The sequence below is a fragment of the Lissotriton vulgaris genome, chromosome 10 (assembly GCF_964263255.1).
Source record: "Lissotriton vulgaris chromosome 10, aLisVul1.2, whole genome shotgun sequence".
Classification (NCBI taxonomy): domain Eukaryota; kingdom Metazoa; phylum Chordata; class Amphibia; order Caudata; family Salamandridae; genus Lissotriton; species Lissotriton vulgaris.
Window position 1 is genome coordinate 583,203,782 of NC_141698.1, and position 19,142 is coordinate 583,222,923.

Below are 19,142 nucleotides of genomic sequence, written 5' to 3' on the forward strand. Positions count from 1 at the left end.
CTGAGGGTCTAACCCTCAAACTCCACATGACTTCCCCAGTACCCCCCCACCAAGGGTCGCAGGATACCTTTGAGGACGTTGTTGCCTCGCCAGAGCTGTAGTCAGGAACAAGAGCGGAGAACCTCCCTCCCTTTTTACTAGGGTAAGCGCAACATACCATTTGTAAGCTGGAAACCGACCAGCAGCGCTGCTCGACAGTGAGAGCTGGCACAGCCGGGTGCTTCTGCGTCCATCGCAAGCGGCCCAACTTTGCTGTACAGGATCAGGACTTGGGAGTGCCTGGCAAGAGGGCACTTGCTGCACTATTTCACACTGTCACACTGCCGGAGCAGGTAAGACTGACATAGGTTCTTTGGGGCCAGGGGGATTCACTGTTAACAGTACTGTGGCACCACCGACACTTTGACTGAAATATAAAGAGTCAATAGGGAACTTGTGAGTGTGGCCTAATAGTTTACATTCCCTGATTCGGTCACCAGTGAATGGGGACTAACCCTGAACTCGTAACACTAAGGAGGACGGGACACGCATTAGCCTGGCACTACTAGAGCCCCGACCTCAAGGGGGGATCTTGTTGTTGCTTTTGAATGTTGTATTCCTTAGCATGTGTAGTTAGAAACAAAATACTACTGTTTCTTACAAAAGCAAGTATTTGGCTGGAGATTGACTTATTTTTCGTACCCTCTGAGCTTTGAGCTATGAGTCATGTTCACTGACCTGTAGCTACATACAACCCCTGCGCCCCACCATCCCACCGAGGGAGCTTTGACTGTTCCACCACATCTACTACTGAGAGTCAGGTGAAGAAGAGGGACTTGACCCAGTTGAGCAGGATCCATAGTAGGTCAGGCTCCGTAACATCAGGACTAAACGGCGGCAAATATATATATATATATATATATATATATATATATATATATATATATATATATATATATATATATATATATATATATATGACACTATTGTACTGCAACATGACTGGATGAAGTTCAACGTCACAGAGGAAGCAGAGTGTGATACAGGATGTGCAGGCAATGGTTGTGGGTTAGCATAGTTTTCCCCAGTCTGTCAAGAAGACAGTTATATATCTCAGAGCGTGCAAGACAGTAAGCAGAGTAACTGTGATTCAAACTGTTGGTGAGAGAAGGGTGGCATGATCACGGCACAATTTTCAGCACCATAAGATTGTAGTCTGCTCCAAAAATGCTGGCCTTTGGAGCCCCGAAGACTACAAGTAAAATGCATCTTAACAGTTGATACTTTTTAGCATTTTAACCCCTTGCATGCGCTGCAAATGTTCGTGCTGTGAGGGCGATTTGCATAGTGGGCTGGATTAGGACGGCCCCCGGCCGTTGTCAGCACACGCCCACCGTGATGCATGACGGCCGGGGGCAGTCATGAGCATGCAAGGGGTTAAGGGTCTTTCTACTAGAATAAAAATATTAGCTGGGAAGCCTTCCTCCATTGGGGTTGTAGCTCTGGCCACACGACAGCACCACATAAACTAAACATCAGCAATTAGCGGTGTTGTCCAACAAAATCATACAAATTTCGTGTGGGAGGCAAACAGGAAATGTTGAGAGTTCCCCCTTATCAGAGGGTGCTCCTGTTTATGATTACAATGCCCTTGAATCTCTAGAGATGAAGAAGATTGCAAGAACGCTTGCTCACCTAAGAGGTTTTGTTTGACTAATAGCTGCTACCAAACTAAATACTGAAATCTCCACAGGAAACAAGCTTGTATGCAATTCCATGAGAAGAATGTATGTTTTTATATTCATGCTTAATGGAATTTTGTTAGGAACAATAGCAAGGTTTGCTCTGTATTTATCCAGGGTGTCCCCTGTGATGGTGGTGGGGGTCTTAACTAAAGACGAGGAAGATTTTCAAAATAGTGGAAGCCTTCCACCCACCATGTTAGGTGGAATGAATCAGTTCAATGTGAAAAATAATTTCCGTATTCAACTAATGAGTCTGGCAGATTGCGAGAGGCAATTCATATCACTTTTTCCCATTTAAAAAAACAAAAACAGCATTTATGCTTATTTCTCAGGAAGTAACTTTTAAAGCACAAAGGAGCGGAATGGAACATAACCGCTTACCTGTCTCTGTTTTGCTTGAGAACCCTGCCGCCTGTTTAATGGCTGCTGCTGTTAATGCTAAGCCTCGGCTCCTCCTCAAACCATGCTGGAATACAGATTCAAACTGGGCACACAGACAAATAACTCTGTAACATAATAAATAGTTGATTAGAAAAGTTTGTGAGCAAAATAATAAGAGCATTAGTTTTGAAAAGAAACACAGGTAAAGTAAATACAGATGTGCTGCGCAGCCAAAAACCAGTGGCATGGACTGCTTTGCTAAGATATCCAGAATCCAGTATCCTTTTAGCAAGCTGAGGAGGAGCCAAAGTTTACCCTATTAATCGTGGGCGTTACTGAAAATTCAAAGCATGAAAGAACTACAATGAAAAATGAATCCTTGACTCCAGATCCCAAATACAGCGGCCGTATTGGAGTAATAAGGTTCACTGGTAAACCGTAATGGCAGGTAAAGTGTGCATGCAGCCTCTATGGCACAGCAGCATTTTTCATCAACCAGAAGCCGATGTAGCTGGTTCTTGGTCGGTTAATGCACATCCGTAAATTTGATGAATGAAGGCTAAAATTTGGGTGTCAGAGTTAGCCAAAAAAACTGGATTAGACGCAAAAACCGTATTCAATTCTAGTTACGAAAGTAGTGTGTTAATACCTTAAGACTGAATATCCCCTGAGGAGATTTCCCCAACTGGTGCCATAGGATTCTTAGGAAAAGAGGTTAGAAAGAGGGAAAACCTGCAGTAATTGGTTGCACAAACTCCAGTATTGCAGATGATCCCTAATTCCGAATTTGGCAGATTCGCCCCTACCACAGCAAAATGGGTTATCAGATTTACCTCAGTAAAAATTATTGGCCGGCAAATCTGGCCAACTTATAATAAGGGGTGCGTAGGCTTAACTTTGTATCAGATGTTACTTACTGCAGTCAGAACCTACAATAAGCTCAGTTGTCAGCACAGTGGTGGTAAGAGGACTTCAAACAGGGGGGCGTAAACCACCTTGGCAAAGCGCTAGGCGAGCTATCTCGAGCAATTTACAAAAAATGCTGCGCTTTATAACATATTTTCAAGAGCAATTGTGTAAAAGCCTCCGCTTTTACAGATGGCTATTATGGGGCCCAGAAAAATACTCTTATACTTATTGGTCTGCAGATAAAGGTCAAATTTCTGTAGTGGTTCTGAGGGTCGACTTTCATTGGAACATTCTTGACAAATGGTGCCTAAATAGTGAATTTTCTGCCAAACTCAAATAATAGTGCAATTTGGCCTCCTGTCATTCTCAGAAAGAACACAACATCTCTTTCCACTTCTGCCTCCTGGCTCCTTTCATTTCCCACCCTGCTCAGACTGAGCGTCCAATAGCAAAAGGGAACCATAGGCAACTTCAAGACTAAGGAAGCTCACAGGTATCATGCCTTAATGAGCTAAGCGCTCACTAAACTTACACGGATTTTAAGGTTCAACCATTCAATTGGAGTCTAAAAAAAGGATTTTCAAGTCCTAAAACTTAATCAATAAAGAGAATTAAACGTTCCAAATGAATGTTTAATATAACTGTGAGTGAACCAAGAAAGTGCCCTTAGTGGCCATGGAAAGGATGGCAGAATACCAGCAATTAGTGGTCCCAAATCAGTTTGAAACAATTTTGTATTTATAAAAGGACCACTTTTGTCATTGTGTCCCTAATTACCAGCTAGACAAATTCTGATAATCAGCTTTTCTCTTTGGTAGATAACATCTTTTGTAATCAAATATCAGTGTGTATTTTTTTCTGAAAACGAGCTTTTTGTCAACTTTACACCCTTCATACTCAATTGCTACTCTTTTGAACAGTATACGTTGACACACAGAATGCCACAGTATATAAACAACAATTAAAAAAATTGCATTATTTTGTGTTGCCAAATATTTTGCCCTTTTGCAAATCTTGGTCCAATGTGTTTTAATAATAGATGTACATTTTTACACACAACCGTCTTGCCCAACTGTGAGGGTGACGTTTATATTTCTCAGTCCGGACCCAATATCTTTCCCAATTTTCAATGAATCTGCAATATATGTGTAAATCCCTACCCTGTCCTTCCGCAAAGAGGAGAAGCAGTTTCATACCAATGCCCACCAATTCCCACTCTGTGGTGAGAAATAAACTTCTTCCTGCTCTTGGGTAAGGCAGAGGTGAGAGAAATATACTGCTACTGCATTTGTGCAAAGCAGAGGCAAAGTGTTGTCAATGAGCACTACTACCCACCCTTGGGCACTGCCGAGATGGTAAATATTCCTCTATATTCTTGGGCAAGCAGGAAGATGAGTTCACACCACCCCAACATTTAGGAAAAACATGGTTGTGTAAATAAATCAACACCCCATCCATTTGCAAGGCAGAGGGGCAAAATATTGCAAATGCCTACTGCCCCCTTCTTGGTGTAGGAAGGGGGCCAAGGGGCAGATAATATTCTGACAACCTTGGGCATAACAGGGAATGTAGCAAGGTGGCAATATTATGTGGGATGGCTGGGAGGCCTTACCAAGTAATATTAACACAATACCCAGAAGTGGACCTCAGATTCACATCAGTAATCCTTCTCAGTCATAGTAGAGTGGCAAAGAGCAGACCGGTTTACTTAGAGGAACATGGGTTAAGCATTTTACAGTACCAAAAGAGTCGATAAGTAATCAACATGACACAAAAGAAATCAGGCACCAATTTATACAAATATAACTTATTTTATATCATTTTAGATACCAGAATGAAGTATGTACAGCTCATATAACCGGAGTAAAAGAATTCTCAGTACTAATAAAATCAATACTTCGCAGATCTGTCAAACTTTATCATTGCAGTCAATGGGGAAAATCTCAGGTGACACCCTGTCACTTGCAGGGTGAGCTCAACGGAACCCACTTGGAGTAAAGGTCTTGCAGGTTCACACACCAAGCTGCCCAGGAAGTCTGAGAGCAGAGGTGACTTGGCTGTCCTTGGTGCTGAACAGGAACTGCAGAAGCAGTCAAAAACAACACTTGGCAAAACAGTACTTTCAGGTTGAGTTCAGAGGAGCCCCTTGTAGGTGAAGCTTGGAGAGGCCCCTGGACCAGGAACCACCAGGCAAAACAGTTCTCCCTAGCTCGGACATCTCGGATGTAGAGGTGTACCTTGCTATCTGTGGTGCTGAACGGGACTCCGGGTGCTGGCTTTACCAAGTGGGCCAACAAAGGCGTCTTTGAGAAGAGGGATAACATTTGAGGGTGGTAGTGAAGCAATCCGTGCAGAAAGAGGCCATTGAGTGGGCACAAAAAGAAATGTCGCACAGGAAGCCACCAGCGCTAAAGCCAGCCCTGCCACAACACCTCCGGCATTAGGCTAAGCAGGCTGTGTCCCTGGTATCCTCATGAATACAGGTAATGTCCATGATGTGCCTCAGGTATTCCACCATATGCCAACCAATGCTACAATGTGTGCAAGGAACCTTGGACCATCGGAGATCTCTCTGCAGCATGTCAAACAAGCCTAATGATTAAGGCCCCTAATAACCCTCCCCAATCGTTGTCAAGGTGGGGGATGTTGAAAAACACTACCCACCTCCAAACTTTGCTTTCCCCCCAATATCTCCTGATGTTCATGAACATTGGGAAAGATTTGAAATTATGCTCCTCCTTATAAACGCAGACGGAGAAAAAATGACCACATTCGGTGAAGATATCATGATTTCAGTCAAAAAGTAGAATGTTCTGTAAAAATGTCAGCATCGCTGGCCAAGGGACAAATACAGGGACAGAGGCAGATGAGCAGAGATGGAGGGTCAGTGACAGTGAAACAAGAATAGGTTGAAAGAGACAAGAATAGAGGGGCAGGAAATGAGGGACAGGGCCACAAGGAGAGAGGGTCAGAAATAGATTAAGAGAGACAGGAACAGAGAGGCAGGGACAGAGTGACAGATGGACAATAAAAAATGGACTGAGATACAGAGGCATAGGAACAGAGCGAAGGGACAGGCATAGAGGAAGAGACAGAAGCAAAGGGACAGGGAGACAGAAAGACGGGGACAGGGGAAAAAGTAAGAGGGAGAGGGTAAAGTCAACGGAGAGAAAAACATAGACAGAGCAGCAAAGAGTGAGTCAGGAATAGAAAGATAGACAATGGCCGGCTGAGTAAATAGGAGTAAGAGTAAGCAAAGTAAAAGAAGAGCATGGGTCAGTATGAGTAAGCGCAAGTACAAGTAAAAGTAGTAATAGCCTGGTGTTAGAGTGGATGTAAATAGTAATACGAGTAAGTGTAAGTAGAAGTAGGAATCAGACTTTACGTAAGTAGGAGTAAGTAGTAGGAACAGCAAGAGTAATTTGGAGTGAAAGCAAACATAGAAGTAATTAGGCGAGTAGGCGTAAGTTCAGTATGAGAAGAGAAGAGGATAGAGTGGAGTCAGCATAAGGTGAAATAACAGTACGACCAACCAGAGGCCTCATTTAGAGATGGTGGGTGGGATACTCCGTACGAACGTGACAGCTATACGGTTTGCCATATAATAAGTGCATTATTCCGATGGCACTTGTGAAATGGTGGGCGGGATATCAGTTACGTTTGGGTCAGAGAATGCCATCCACTAAACTTCAAATCTAGCCCTAGCAGTAGATTGCAATAATGCTAGAAGTAGGAAAGGAATTAACAGGAGCAGAAGTAAGAAAAAGTAAGTATAAAAGTGGGGGGCAAGTTCAAATAAATATAGAGGTGGGCAGAAGTAACATGGAGTAACTGGACATGCATGTGTAATTGTAGGGTTACCTAACAGTAGGATTAAAAAGTAAGTTTAGAAGTAAGTAGAAGTGTAGGAGAAAGAGAATTAGTAGTAGGAGTACGTGTAGAAGTAAGTAGAGGCAAGTGTAAGCATATGAATAGGAGTAGAGTAAGTGTAACACTAGGGATAGGCAGGAATGAGTAAGATTAAGTAGGCTTAAGAAGGAGCATGCAAGAATTGAGAATAGGAGTAAGGCTAATCACAAGCACAGGTCATACTACGTGTTAAGCATGAGGAAGTATAGATTATGTAGGAGTAAGAGTATGAGTAATAGTAGGAGAAAGCTTAAGTAAGAGTATGTATGTATGTATTGCGACTTATATAGCGCACGTATCACCCGAAGGCATCAAGGCGCTTGCCTTGGGAACCCGTCCTGGCTTTTCCCTTGAGATAACCCCTACTGGGCATCCCCAAGGTGAAAGCCAGGCATCCCGCAGCAGGTGGGCCGCCGTAGTGGAGATTAAGCAAGCTATTGCCCAGAGTTGCAGCGTGGGACCCCATGACTAGAATAGGCACCGAGGCAAGAATTATCGAGTTTGTGGACATTTTTGGGCTCAAGACCCTGCCGGGTCGGGAATTGAACCCTGGTCCCGGGCCAGACCTCTGCATCAGGGTCTGCCGCTCTAATCAGTGAGCCACACTGAAAGTAGGAGTAAGTACCACTAAGCAGTTGTATGTGAAAATATCACAGTAAGTAAAATGATGATGAATAAGTAGGAGTAAACAGACGAAGTAAAAGTATGAGTAAGTAGCAATAAGAAGGAATAAGAGAAGGCTGAAAAATGAGCATAAGTAGAACTAAGAGTGCAAGTCATTAGGTTGGAATATACATTATAACAGCGTCTGTACAGAGGGAGTTAGCATAGGTGTGCTTTATTCACAGTACTCATCCCCTTTACCCTGGGGAGGTTTGGTAACTCCTTTCTTGTAGTCAGCCCCAGTGGTTGTTATTGTTACCCTAGTCTTGGCACAGTGGTCTGCCTTTTTTTAATATTCTTGGGGAGAAATGAGACCTAGGTCTACTAAATGTTGATGCAACTTTGATTAGTGCAATTACTAAAAATGTGTTCTTTCAGATTGTAAAGTCCATTGAAATCATGCACATTGTTTCCAGTTAACCATGCATCTAGTGTCTTAACTGGGTAGTCTACGAAGTCAACCCAGGACTGGCTCTGGGTTTTGTAAGCCTCCCTGAAACGTATCCTAGATTCCTCAATTGTGAGCCCACAGCCCTCAATCAGAGTGTTTTTCATGAGGTCATAAGACCCAGCATCTGCCCCAGTAAAGGTCAGGAGTTTGTCCCTGCAGTTACCAGTGAACAATTCGCAAAGGAGTGTTCCCAGTGTATCTTCTTCACTTTTCTCACTTCACAAGCCTTCTAAAAGGCTGTGAACCTTTTGGTGATGTCACCACCCTCCTCAAATTTTGAGACAATCCCTTTGGTGATGTGGGGATCATAAGATTGCTCTCTGTCCCTATTTAGTATGTTGCTGTCACAATTGATTGCAGATAGGCCCATCACTGCTCTTTCTTTTTCTAGAGCCAGGAGTCTGGTCTCTAGATCCAATCTTTTTGTCAGCCTTACTAAAAGGTTGTTCTCCTCATTGAGGCTGTGCTCAATGGTATCAGAAGTACCTGACCCACGAGTGTGGAATCTAGGTGCTGTATTCTTGGAATCAGGGGCCCAGGGACCCAATTCTCCCTAGGAAGTTAAGGGGGCTGGAAGATATCCTCATCCCCTCCACTTCCTTCCCCATCCGAGTGATCCTCACCTGTTCAGATGGTTGGTCGTTAGCATACCCTGCCAAGAGCTCCTACAGCTTTTGCAGGGAGCGATATGACCCCACAACAATGTTTTTGAGTCTGAGTCTAGATGGAGGTAAGGGGTGAGGTTGACCTCAAATATATTCTCTATGTTCCTTGGCATTTTTTCACTAATAGTTGGGATCTTGTTAAGAGACTTAAAAGCAATTCTGAACCCTCTTACTCCTAACTATGGTGAGTTTATATTCTTCTAAAAAAAATTCTAAAGGGAATTAACCAAGGCCCTAACAAGTATTTTAGGAATTTGGAAAATGTGTCAATTAAAAAATTCAAGAATTCTAACGACAATTTAGTATTCGGTCGTGTGATCAAGTGTTGACAAAGTCAGTCCAACAAATGCAGAGTTGGAGACCCCACAGCTGATCCACCAAAGTAAGGTATAGCGTGGACAGAGTCCAGTGGATCCCCAAAGGCTTACAGAGGTAAACGAAGATAATACCGTACTCTCTTTTTGGGGTTAGTGTGGGCGAGCAGAAAAGCTTTATCAGAGGTTAAGCATTTATTGTACACACTCCGGCAATAAATGATGTCACACACTCAAAGACTGAACTCAGACCAATTGTTTGTCTCAAAATATTTCTTTAGTTGTATTTTAGTTTTAGAACCAAGCAGGACTTGGTACAGGTAAGTAGAATTGTACTTGTCAAGACAGATTGATCAACAAGCAAGCTGGATGAAAATGACTTTTGCTACAGGTATGTAAAATATTTCAAAATGGTTGAAATTACTTTAAGATTACTTTTGATTACTTTTTAGAGTACTTTTTGGATTACTTTTTTCTACTCAGTGTAATATGCCCAGATATCACACTGGGACATTTCCTAGACATGTTCAAGATGGCAGGAACTGAGAGTTGTGCTTTGCCTCACCTCCCCACCTGAGGGGTGGGGTTGGCAAAGATGGCACACCTCTCCTCCTATCTTGGTTTCCCCGCTGATTCTCCCTTCCAAAGTGGGGGTTAGAAGCATGAGGGCCAGTTTGCTGGGAGTAGTAAATGGCTGGGTCAGATCACAAAGGCAGCAAGCCTTTCAAACTTACCCTTTGTGGACCCTGCCCATCCTGGGGGAGAACGCTTGTCACCTCTGCCCAGGATGTGCTTTGTTTCAGGACACCGAGAGCAGGAGGCTATCGACCCAGGGTTCCAGACACATGTCTGAGGTTGGCAGCTGGCGAGAAGCCACTCAGCCAGTACACTAGAGTTAGGTCGTTCTTCAGGGGGCATCTCTAGGGTGCCCTCTGAGTGCATTTGGGGTTAACCCCCACACTGGTTTCAGTGTGGGTTTAATGTGCTGAGAAGTTTGATACCAAACATCTCAGAATTCAGTAAAGCCATTATGGTGCTGTGGAGTTTGTAATGACAAACTCCCAGACCATATACTTTTTAGGGCTTTACTGCACTTACAATGTCTAAGAATGGACTTAGACACTGTAGGGGTACAGGGCTCCTGCACCTGTATCCTCGGCAGTGGTATAGTGCACCCAGCTAGAGGAGTGTTTTACCTATACCATAGGCAGTGGGTTATAGGCATGTCACACAGGAATGTGTACAATGTCGACTTTTCACTTTTCTCTGCACCTAAACACGCAGCCTGCAAGGGCAGTGTGTTTGTGTTAAGGTACAGGGCCTCTAAGTGTGGCACAATAGGTGATGCAGTCCTTAGAGGCTTTCCCTGGTCACAGAGCCCTCGGTACCCATGGTGCCTTTTACAAGGGGCTTACAAGTTGCCAGAGAGTTGCCAATTGGGGTTGCAAAGGTACCGTTTTAAGGAATGAACATCGGCCCTGGGTACCTCGTTAGCAGGAACCCAGGACACACTTAGTCAAAGAGCATCAAAATCAGGCAAAAAGTGGGGGGCAACCATGCAAAAAGGGGCACTTTCTTAGAGGCAATCACTGCAACAGACATTGAACACATGGCACAGGACTAGTAGTCACTGGGCAAGAATAAAAGTCACATGGATAGGCTGGAGTTCACTGGTCAAATTTCTAATCTGCGGACTGGACCAAGTGGGTTAAGGGGAAGGGTTGCTGGTCAGTGAGATGGACTACGATTTATGGTTAAAACCTCTTTATTGGTTTATAATCAACAAACGAGAAAAAGAAAAGGGGTGCAACAAGCTGTGATACATCGACAAGTAGGACCATGCTGGCAGGGCCATGAGTGATATAAGGTGTCAACAATCAACCCCCTCCAACTCCCACCCCCGGACCTGGTGACTGCTATATATAAAAAAAAAAATAGGAAAACAAGTGAAGGGAGGGAAGAGGGAAAGAGGGAGGTCATAACCCAATTGGTGCCCTGAGTTATTCCATTTAGTGATAATTATATAAAGGCTATGAGGGGCCCCAGGACTCAGTCCCTGAATTCCGATGTCAGCATGGACTATGATTTATTAGACCAGTCTGAGCATCAAGGATCTGGGCTAAGGATCACTCGACTAAGGTCAGTGGCCCTTGTCCTCCCTGGGAAAAATACATTTTCACCAAAAAAGTTCCAGAACAGGTGAATTTTGGCACAGCTCATTACTCACAACTGAAAATAGGGCACCGTGGCAGCTATCATGTCCCAGGCCTCTTTCATCCAACAAACAATTAAGATGAATGTGAACTGGACCAGATGATAGCTGCCTTTGCACCCAATTTGGAATAGCGAATGTGGCAGCTGAGATAGTTCTTAGCGGTCCCTGTTCTCCTTGGGCTTTATCACTGTACAAACCAAGGATGTTAGTGAAAGGTTTCAGACTAGCTCAGGACTGTGAAGAGGCCACAGCCGCTTCTCAGGCATCCTAAGCCTCCATCACTACCATAAAATGTGCGTGATGAAGGTCCAGGTCAGCTGGTAGCTGTCTTGGCACACTATTCAGAACTGAGAGTAGGAACATAGCACACATTCTCAGATACATAAGAAAATAAAGTCTATCAAATGCCTATAATGCACAGACCATTAGGTAGCCACGGAGTTATATAACAAGCATTTGCAATGCAATAGGTCTCGCAATTGCAAGATTTTGAGCTATTGGCATTGTAAATAACATTGCCTTCTTTTTTTTAAACCTTCAATAATAAAAGGCATTGCTATTTACAATACCAAAAGGTCAAAGTTTCAAAAATGTGAGACCTATTGCATTGCAAATACTTGGTATAGACAGGAAACAGTCAAATTCATACAACACTAGGCATTAAAATCGCGCGTTCAGGAAGAGGTATGTTCTGGTAATGTATGAACAAATATATGTGCTGTTAATATGTAACAAATATATGCAAGGGTGTGAGCAGATTCACTAATGTTCCTTCCCATTTAAACATAAAAATCGAAAAAATATGCAGTGTCTTTTTATTTTGCTCCCTCCCGCATCCACAGATTTCGGGAAAGCTGCAGAGTACACCGAAGGCTTTCCAACTCAGTGGGACAACAGTTATATACTCAAACAGAGCGAGACAGAAACACATAGGAGATAAAAGGAGAAAGGGACAGAGAGAATTGGAGAGAGTGAGGGAGAAACAGAGAGAGAGCATGTTTGTTAAAGAGAGTTCGTCTCAGAGAGAGAACAGGAGTGTGTGTCAGTGAGAAAAAGCAAGAACGTGAAAACCTTAGTGCCTGTAAAAAGGAGAGAAAGAAAAGACAGGGTATGTGTCAGAAAGAAAAAGACAGAAAGTGAGAGTGAGGACTTGTGTGTGTGTGTGTTAGAGGGAAAGATAGTTGAGAGAGAAAGTAACAAAGATACACCGAGTCCCTGTGTTTGTGTATCAGAGAGAAAAAGCGACAGAGATAGGATAGAAAGGGAGTGTAAGGGGGAGGGAGAGAGGAGGGCAAAGAAAGACAGGGAGAGAAAGAAACAGAAGCAGAGGGAGAGAAAGAGAGAGAAGGAATCGTATGTGAGCACTTCCTCAAAAAGGGTTGTAATTAAAATAAATAAAGGCAAACATCTTCTCTTCCATGCATCAATGTAGCCCAAATTATTTAGGGGTGGGGTTGGGTGGTCAAGTTATTAACGTTTATTATATTGTGACCAATACAACTGCTCCAATGCTCTTGATAAACACATTAAGTAAAACCACCACCACCAACCCCCTCCAAAAAAAAACCTAGCGCCCTAAACTCCACATCCTCCATCTACTGCTGATATGTTTTAAAATGCAACATGACAGTGAATTCTCCTAAAACGCACTGATGCAGAACCTTAAATACCAGGAATTGTGTCCCCTATGTCTGACTCTGAAGACCAGAGCATTAGTGAACTTGCAGATAGTGAGAAATACTCTAAGGATGCAATTATTCTGAGGGGAGGAATCAGGTTTTTTTCTCATTCAGTATTATATTTAAAATGCATAACAACAAAATGTACTATGTCAAATAAGGTGTTTGTCAGAGATGCAGACACCCCTCTCCCACCTGGGCTTCACCATCCTGGGCCCCACCATCCTGGGCCCTCTCTCGGTCCCCACAGCTCGTCTTGTCCACTGATCACCCAGATGATGTACGGCCTCAATATACATAGTTTATTTGTTTGCACGCACAATAAAAGTACAAGCTCCCGGTATTCAGACGGAGGGCACCTTCATCAATGGTTGGGGGGCGGCAGAGGCAGCCGAGGGCTGGTGGACGCTGGCACCGAAGGCTGGTCACCTCCAAATGTTCCTGCTCCGACATGATAAATTCAGGCTGTTTCGCTGTACCCAAACAGCACTTTAACCCATTTTCAGAAGCCTGGGCATTCCCAGCGCGGCTCCTAATGAATTTCTGCTCCAGCGGCTCAAGTGAAGAGAGGTCAGAGAAAAGGGGAGCGGGGAGAGGTGGGAGAGGAAGCGACAGGAGACGGGGGAGAGGGGACACCGAGCAGGAGGAAGGGAAGGTTAAGAAAGCGAGCTGAGTCAAGGAAGGGAGAGAAAAGAGCGCTGAGACGTGGAAAGACGCGGAGTGGGGTATGACAGAGATGGGGCGGAATGCCACTGTGTAGAGGTCAGAAAGCAGATTAGGGGTAAGAAAGGGGCTCCCGATTGAACAATGTGGAATGAAGTAGAGAGCAGACAAGACACGGTATGAGGGGTGGTGAAAAAACAAGCAGCTGCCGAGATCGCCAGGGTTTACTGTCCGCGAAAGTGTGTGTGCGAGCAAAAGAGACGCTGTGCGAGAGAAAAATATCCAGTCCGGCTAAGGGAGACAGGGGGGGGGGGGGGGGAGACAAACAAGCCTCAGTCCCAATCAAAAGCGTGTGTTTAACATAAAGTGTGATGCGTGCCAATGAAAAGCATGGGCGGAGCTTCGACCCCACTTCCGAAAGTAGCCCGACGACAATAGTTCTCGCAGAGTGAGCAGGGCATGAGCTGCGACGCTAGGCGAGACCTAACAATGAATGAATTAGTGGGCCTATGTTACTTGCATACCGAGTAGCCTCTCAACCAAACTTTCTTGGGAAATTGGTAAAGTAGCAGAATTTAAAATGAACCTTCTAAATCCTGAAATACTGAATGCTGTTCATATAAAACAAGAGCTAGAGGAAATCCTAATGGCACAGTGTGTAGCCACCACGTTGTAGTGACAAATATATTGTGCGTTACTAATTCACAGACTATTGCAAGGGCAAATAATACTACTAAATTTGAAGTAAGGGTAATTCATTTGAAAAGAAATGAAATACAATTAACTAATTAGGTGAATTATAATAAAAGGCCATTAAGGAGTTTGGTGTTTCCCATGATACCCGCACCCAGCTGACCTTTAGTAAAAAGAATATCATTTGTATACATTAAATTGTGTTAGAAAATGTAATTATATACAATCACAAACTATATATGGAGACTAGGTTAATAAATGACATTCATCTAAAGTGAAAAATTACATTTTGGATCTCGGATTAAAAAGATTATTGAAACAAATAAGCCTATTTAATGGCTAGGAATAAGTTAATACAATATAATTAAATTCAATACAATTCAACTCAATTAATTACATAACAAGCAAAATTGATATATTTTGAATAAATGGGAGGGGGTTCAGCATTCCCAACATATTCTATTAACATATTTTAAATTTCAAGGTTGGTTAATAAATTAAAAATTATTTAAACTTAAGGTTGGCTTAATAATTTAAATTCATAAGAAATCACAATAACAGACCTAATGTAAGCTTGTCTTAACTTAAACAAAATTAACTTGCATTCAATGTTGCAATATTTGATGCCCAAAATGACCTCCTCAACGATTTGGGTGAGCAGCTCTTTTTCCAATGCAAAAAGGAGGTGAGACAACAGGTAGATCTTAGAGGTTTCTTTTTGCAGGAAAACTTTCAGAGTATCCATTCACTTTTGAGCTGGCCTTATGCACTTCAATATTTATAAATTCATATAAAATTGGTCCAGTTTGAACCTAAATCTGTCCAGGATCATCAGGGCCGGACTGGCCATCCCATGCATAGGGCATTCTCCCGGGAGTCTGGAAGGGAGGGGGCCGGTTTAGCAGCGGTGCTCCAATATTGGCCCCAGTAACAAAAGCAGCAAGCATTTTCAGCCTCTCTGGGCCAGGGCTGCTTTGGGTTCCCAGACCAGCCCTGAGGTTCATGGAGAAACTTAAATAGATGTTAAACACAGAGTAGTCATGAGGATCTTGGTTAAACGGTTTCAGTAAAAACGATTTCAAATATTCCTGCTTTTTTATCAGTCTGCCTCGACCACTGTGTCCAAAACCTACAATGGTGTCAAAAAAGACAAACATAACTTCACCATAAGAAGGATTTCAAGAAGGTTGCATGGAATTTATGTAGCTCTATGTGATTCGGAGGCGTAATTTACCTTTAGACTTTTTCAGATGAGATGCATTCAGGCACCTTTTTCATTTGTAGGAAGGAGACCAATAGACCACACTGTTAACTAACTTTTATATAAAGCTAGTGCAGTTGTTCTTGATGTATAAGTCTTCACAGAACTTCCAAAACTTTGATATAACACCCATCAACCCTTGGAGGGTTTTTCCCTCGGACTTTTTGCCTGCTTACCTTCACTTTTTGATATTTTTGTTGGCCTTAGGCATCTGAGCACTTTACAACTTCTAACAGGTGGCAAAGTGTATGTGCTACTGCTCTAAAACATGGTAACATTGGTGTATACCCGATAGGCAAATTTTGTATACCTGTAAGTCTCTTGTAAAGTGGTATACCATATACCCAGTGCCTGTAATCTAAATATTACTAGTGAGCTTACAGCACTGATTGTACCACCCATACAAGTAGCCTTTCAAGCCTATCTCAGGCCTGCGATTGCAAGCCTTGTGTGGGCAGTTTACTGCCACTTCAACTTGGCAATTAAAACCACTAGCCAAGCCACTATCTCCACTTTTATTTCACATAGGTCATCCCTAAGGTCGGCACTAGTTAGACATATGGGCAGGGTGCTTTGTAAGTAAAAGCTAGGACATGTATTTTTAAGTTTTACATGTCCTGGTAGTGACAAACAGCTAAATTCATTTTTCAATGACAGTGAGGCCTACTCCTCTCATAGTCCAGCATTGAGAATTCCTTAAAACACTTTTAAACTGTGATTTCCGATTAGAGAGAAGTAGCTTAATCATGTTTCATATCTTTGGAATTGTAATGATAAATCCTCTTTAGTGGTAAAGTTAGATTTGACATTAATATTATAGAAATGGCACTTTTAGAAAATGGACATTTCTCTGCTCTAAACATAGCTCTGTGTGCCTGCACCCTGTCTCCAATACACGTCTGAGCTGGGTGACAGCTACACTTTGTGCATTCCCTCTAGAGAGCTACAAACATAGGAAGGGTGGTTGTGACAAAGGACATTCGGATAGCCTTCATGGGCGCGGCTATGGAGCTCACACTTACATCTGAATAGGCTGTGTCCTGTCTACCAGGCTGTCTGTGGGGGGGGGGGTAAGTCAGTCGTGTGGTGACAGGACAGGGATGAAAGGGGACCTGTGCACTTCAAGGAGATGCTTTGAAGTCACTCCCCTATTTCAAAGGCACATTTGGGTGTAAGTACTGGGGCTCTGATCCTACTAAATCACTACACTACTGGGCTTGGGAAGAACTATGCTGGAGTGAAAACTGCTCTGCTGTAAGGATTGCCACTTTGCCTTGACTGGCTGTTCAGAGGAACTGAATCTCTGCTTTGCTGAACTGCCCTGCAGATCTCTGCCCTGCTAAGAACAAGTACTGGAGCCATTTCACTTGAACCCAGTGTGACTCAAAGGGCTTGCGGGCTTGCCTCCCGTTTTCTGAAGTCTCAGAGACATAAAAGACTTCCTGCAATCCTGCTGGTGTTGCTGGACTCTGCCATCGGTGATTACTACCCTTGCCTGAGGTGCCCCCACCAGTTCCGGGCCTCAGAAGTGGGTTCAGCAGCAGGTTTTTTACAAAACCGACACATTGTCACCCCTGCACCGGTCTGAACCTACACATCGTCCTTCAAGGGCGATGCATTGCCTTCATCTCAATGGAGATCAACGATGACAAAGTGGCCCGACTGTGTGAAAAAGATCAATGCATCATGCCCTCAGTGTTGACGTTTTGCTCCATCCAAGGTACTTTTTCAGCGGGCCTGTGTGGGTCTCATAGCCAGCCAGCTAGCCCTCTATCGCAGTCAGCCTGAACTTTGGATCCATCCCAGTGTCTTGCAACCTCAAGTAACCTTTTAGCGCTATTGGCTTCGCAGCACTGTTTTTGCATTTATTCTTTAAAATTTATTTTCTCGACTTCTACTGATTTAATTTTTGTTGGTGTGGGTGTGTGTGTGAGTCAAATACTTTACATATTGCCTCTTAAGTTAAGTCTGCTAACTCTGTGTAAGCTACCAGAGGATGAGCACAGTGTAATTTAAAGTGTGTCTCTAGCTTACCCGGACTATGATTGTGGCCCCTACTTGGACAGAGTGCATACCTCTGCCAACTAGAGACCCCATTTTTTACTTTTAATCATTTAGCTCCCTCTCTATCATGCACTTTTCCATTCTTGGATTCAATATTGTGACTATAGTTCTGGATTTGCAAATTACTAGGCTAAAAATCGAAATGCCAACTTCTGAGCAGAAAACATCTGCACAGAAAACTTCTACTCACAGTTCAAAACAAAAGCTGCAGTCTAATTGTGCCCTCATTTTTGTTAACTCACTTTTACATTCACTTTGACTGACAAAACATATTTTTTTTCACTAGTGTGATAAGTTAAAGGCCTTTTTAAGGCCCTCCCTTTGTTTATTTCTCATCCTAATCGAGACGCCATAAAATGGCAGACTGCAGCATATACTAATGAAATGATTCACTAATTTTGTCTCTTTGATCCAAGGTCAGATATTATATAACTTTTTTATGGATCTTCACTTTCATTACATCATTTCAACACCACTTATTACATACTCTCGGTTTACACATCAAGTAGGAGAAATCAACGTCGTACCCTATACGGTTATCAACTACCTCAGAGCAATGCTGAACACAGAAAAGGTTTGAAAGTATGCAAACACCACAATCAACAGTGCAAGAGATGTCATCTATATTGGGGACCAGGGCATAATGCATTTTCCTGGTGCCCAAAGTACAGCTACAACAGTGCATAGAGCATCAATGGTCCCAGTGGAAAGACGACTTAGAGGAAAGATTGATTTTAACAATGCAGGGAAAACAGTCTCTTAAATGGCAAATAGTAGTGCAAGAGAAACAAACTCCTGAAGGGAGCTCCATTTCATCAATATCTGAAATCCAGACAAATGCTTCCCTGATAGGATGAGGAGCCCATCTGCAAGATCTCACAATTGAAAGCTTGAAAAACAAAAGCTCTACCATATAAACGTCATGGAGTTGAAAGCAGTCTGTCACTTAAAGTTTTTAACTATATTTAATAACAAATATGATTTAAATACAAACAAACAGCACAACCATGATGCGGTGTCTAAACATGCATGGTGGCACCAGGTCAAAACTCCTAGCACTGGAATCCTAAGTGATTTGGGCCTGGCTGCTGGCAATTCAAGCAGTCCCCCAACCAAGCCTTCCAAATTATCAAGCAGACTTGCTGCTCAGATCGAGAGATTGGGAACCTCAGTTGTTGACCAATGCCCTTTAGATCAACTGGTTGAAAACAAATTTGTACACTGTTTGACAAATTCCCCTCATTTTTCAGTGTTGATCAAACTGAAACTTTCCAATGCGAAGACCATTCTAATAGCGCCGGAGTGGCAGAGAAAGTGCTGATTTTCAGAGCAACTTCACCTCTACTTGAGACCCCACAAGAAACTGCTCTGCAAACAGAACTAGATATCAACAATGCAAGGCAAAATACTACACCCCAACATGCAGTTATTGAATTTGGGCGCAAGGATTCTGAAGTCATACCATACGAATATCTGATCTTACCCCCATAATATTTGAAAATTCTTAAAGTATTATCAGTAAGGCTCCTGTAATGAAAAATATGTTAAATC

At 43.0% G+C, this 19,142-nt stretch overlaps 1 protein-coding gene across 1 annotated transcript in view; it reads right to left on the reverse strand.

Moving 5' to 3' along the window:
- SNX29 (sorting nexin 29) overlaps window positions 1-19,142 on the reverse strand; it is a 1,754,850-nt gene that overhangs the window by 1,627,803 nt on the left and 107,905 nt on the right. Inside the window, exon 4 of the mRNA XM_086941425.1 lies at window positions 2,106-2,230. Coding sequence (XP_086797551.1) covers window positions 2,106-2,230 — 125 coding nt within the window. The remainder of the gene's footprint in view (window positions 1-2,105; window positions 2,231-19,142) is intronic.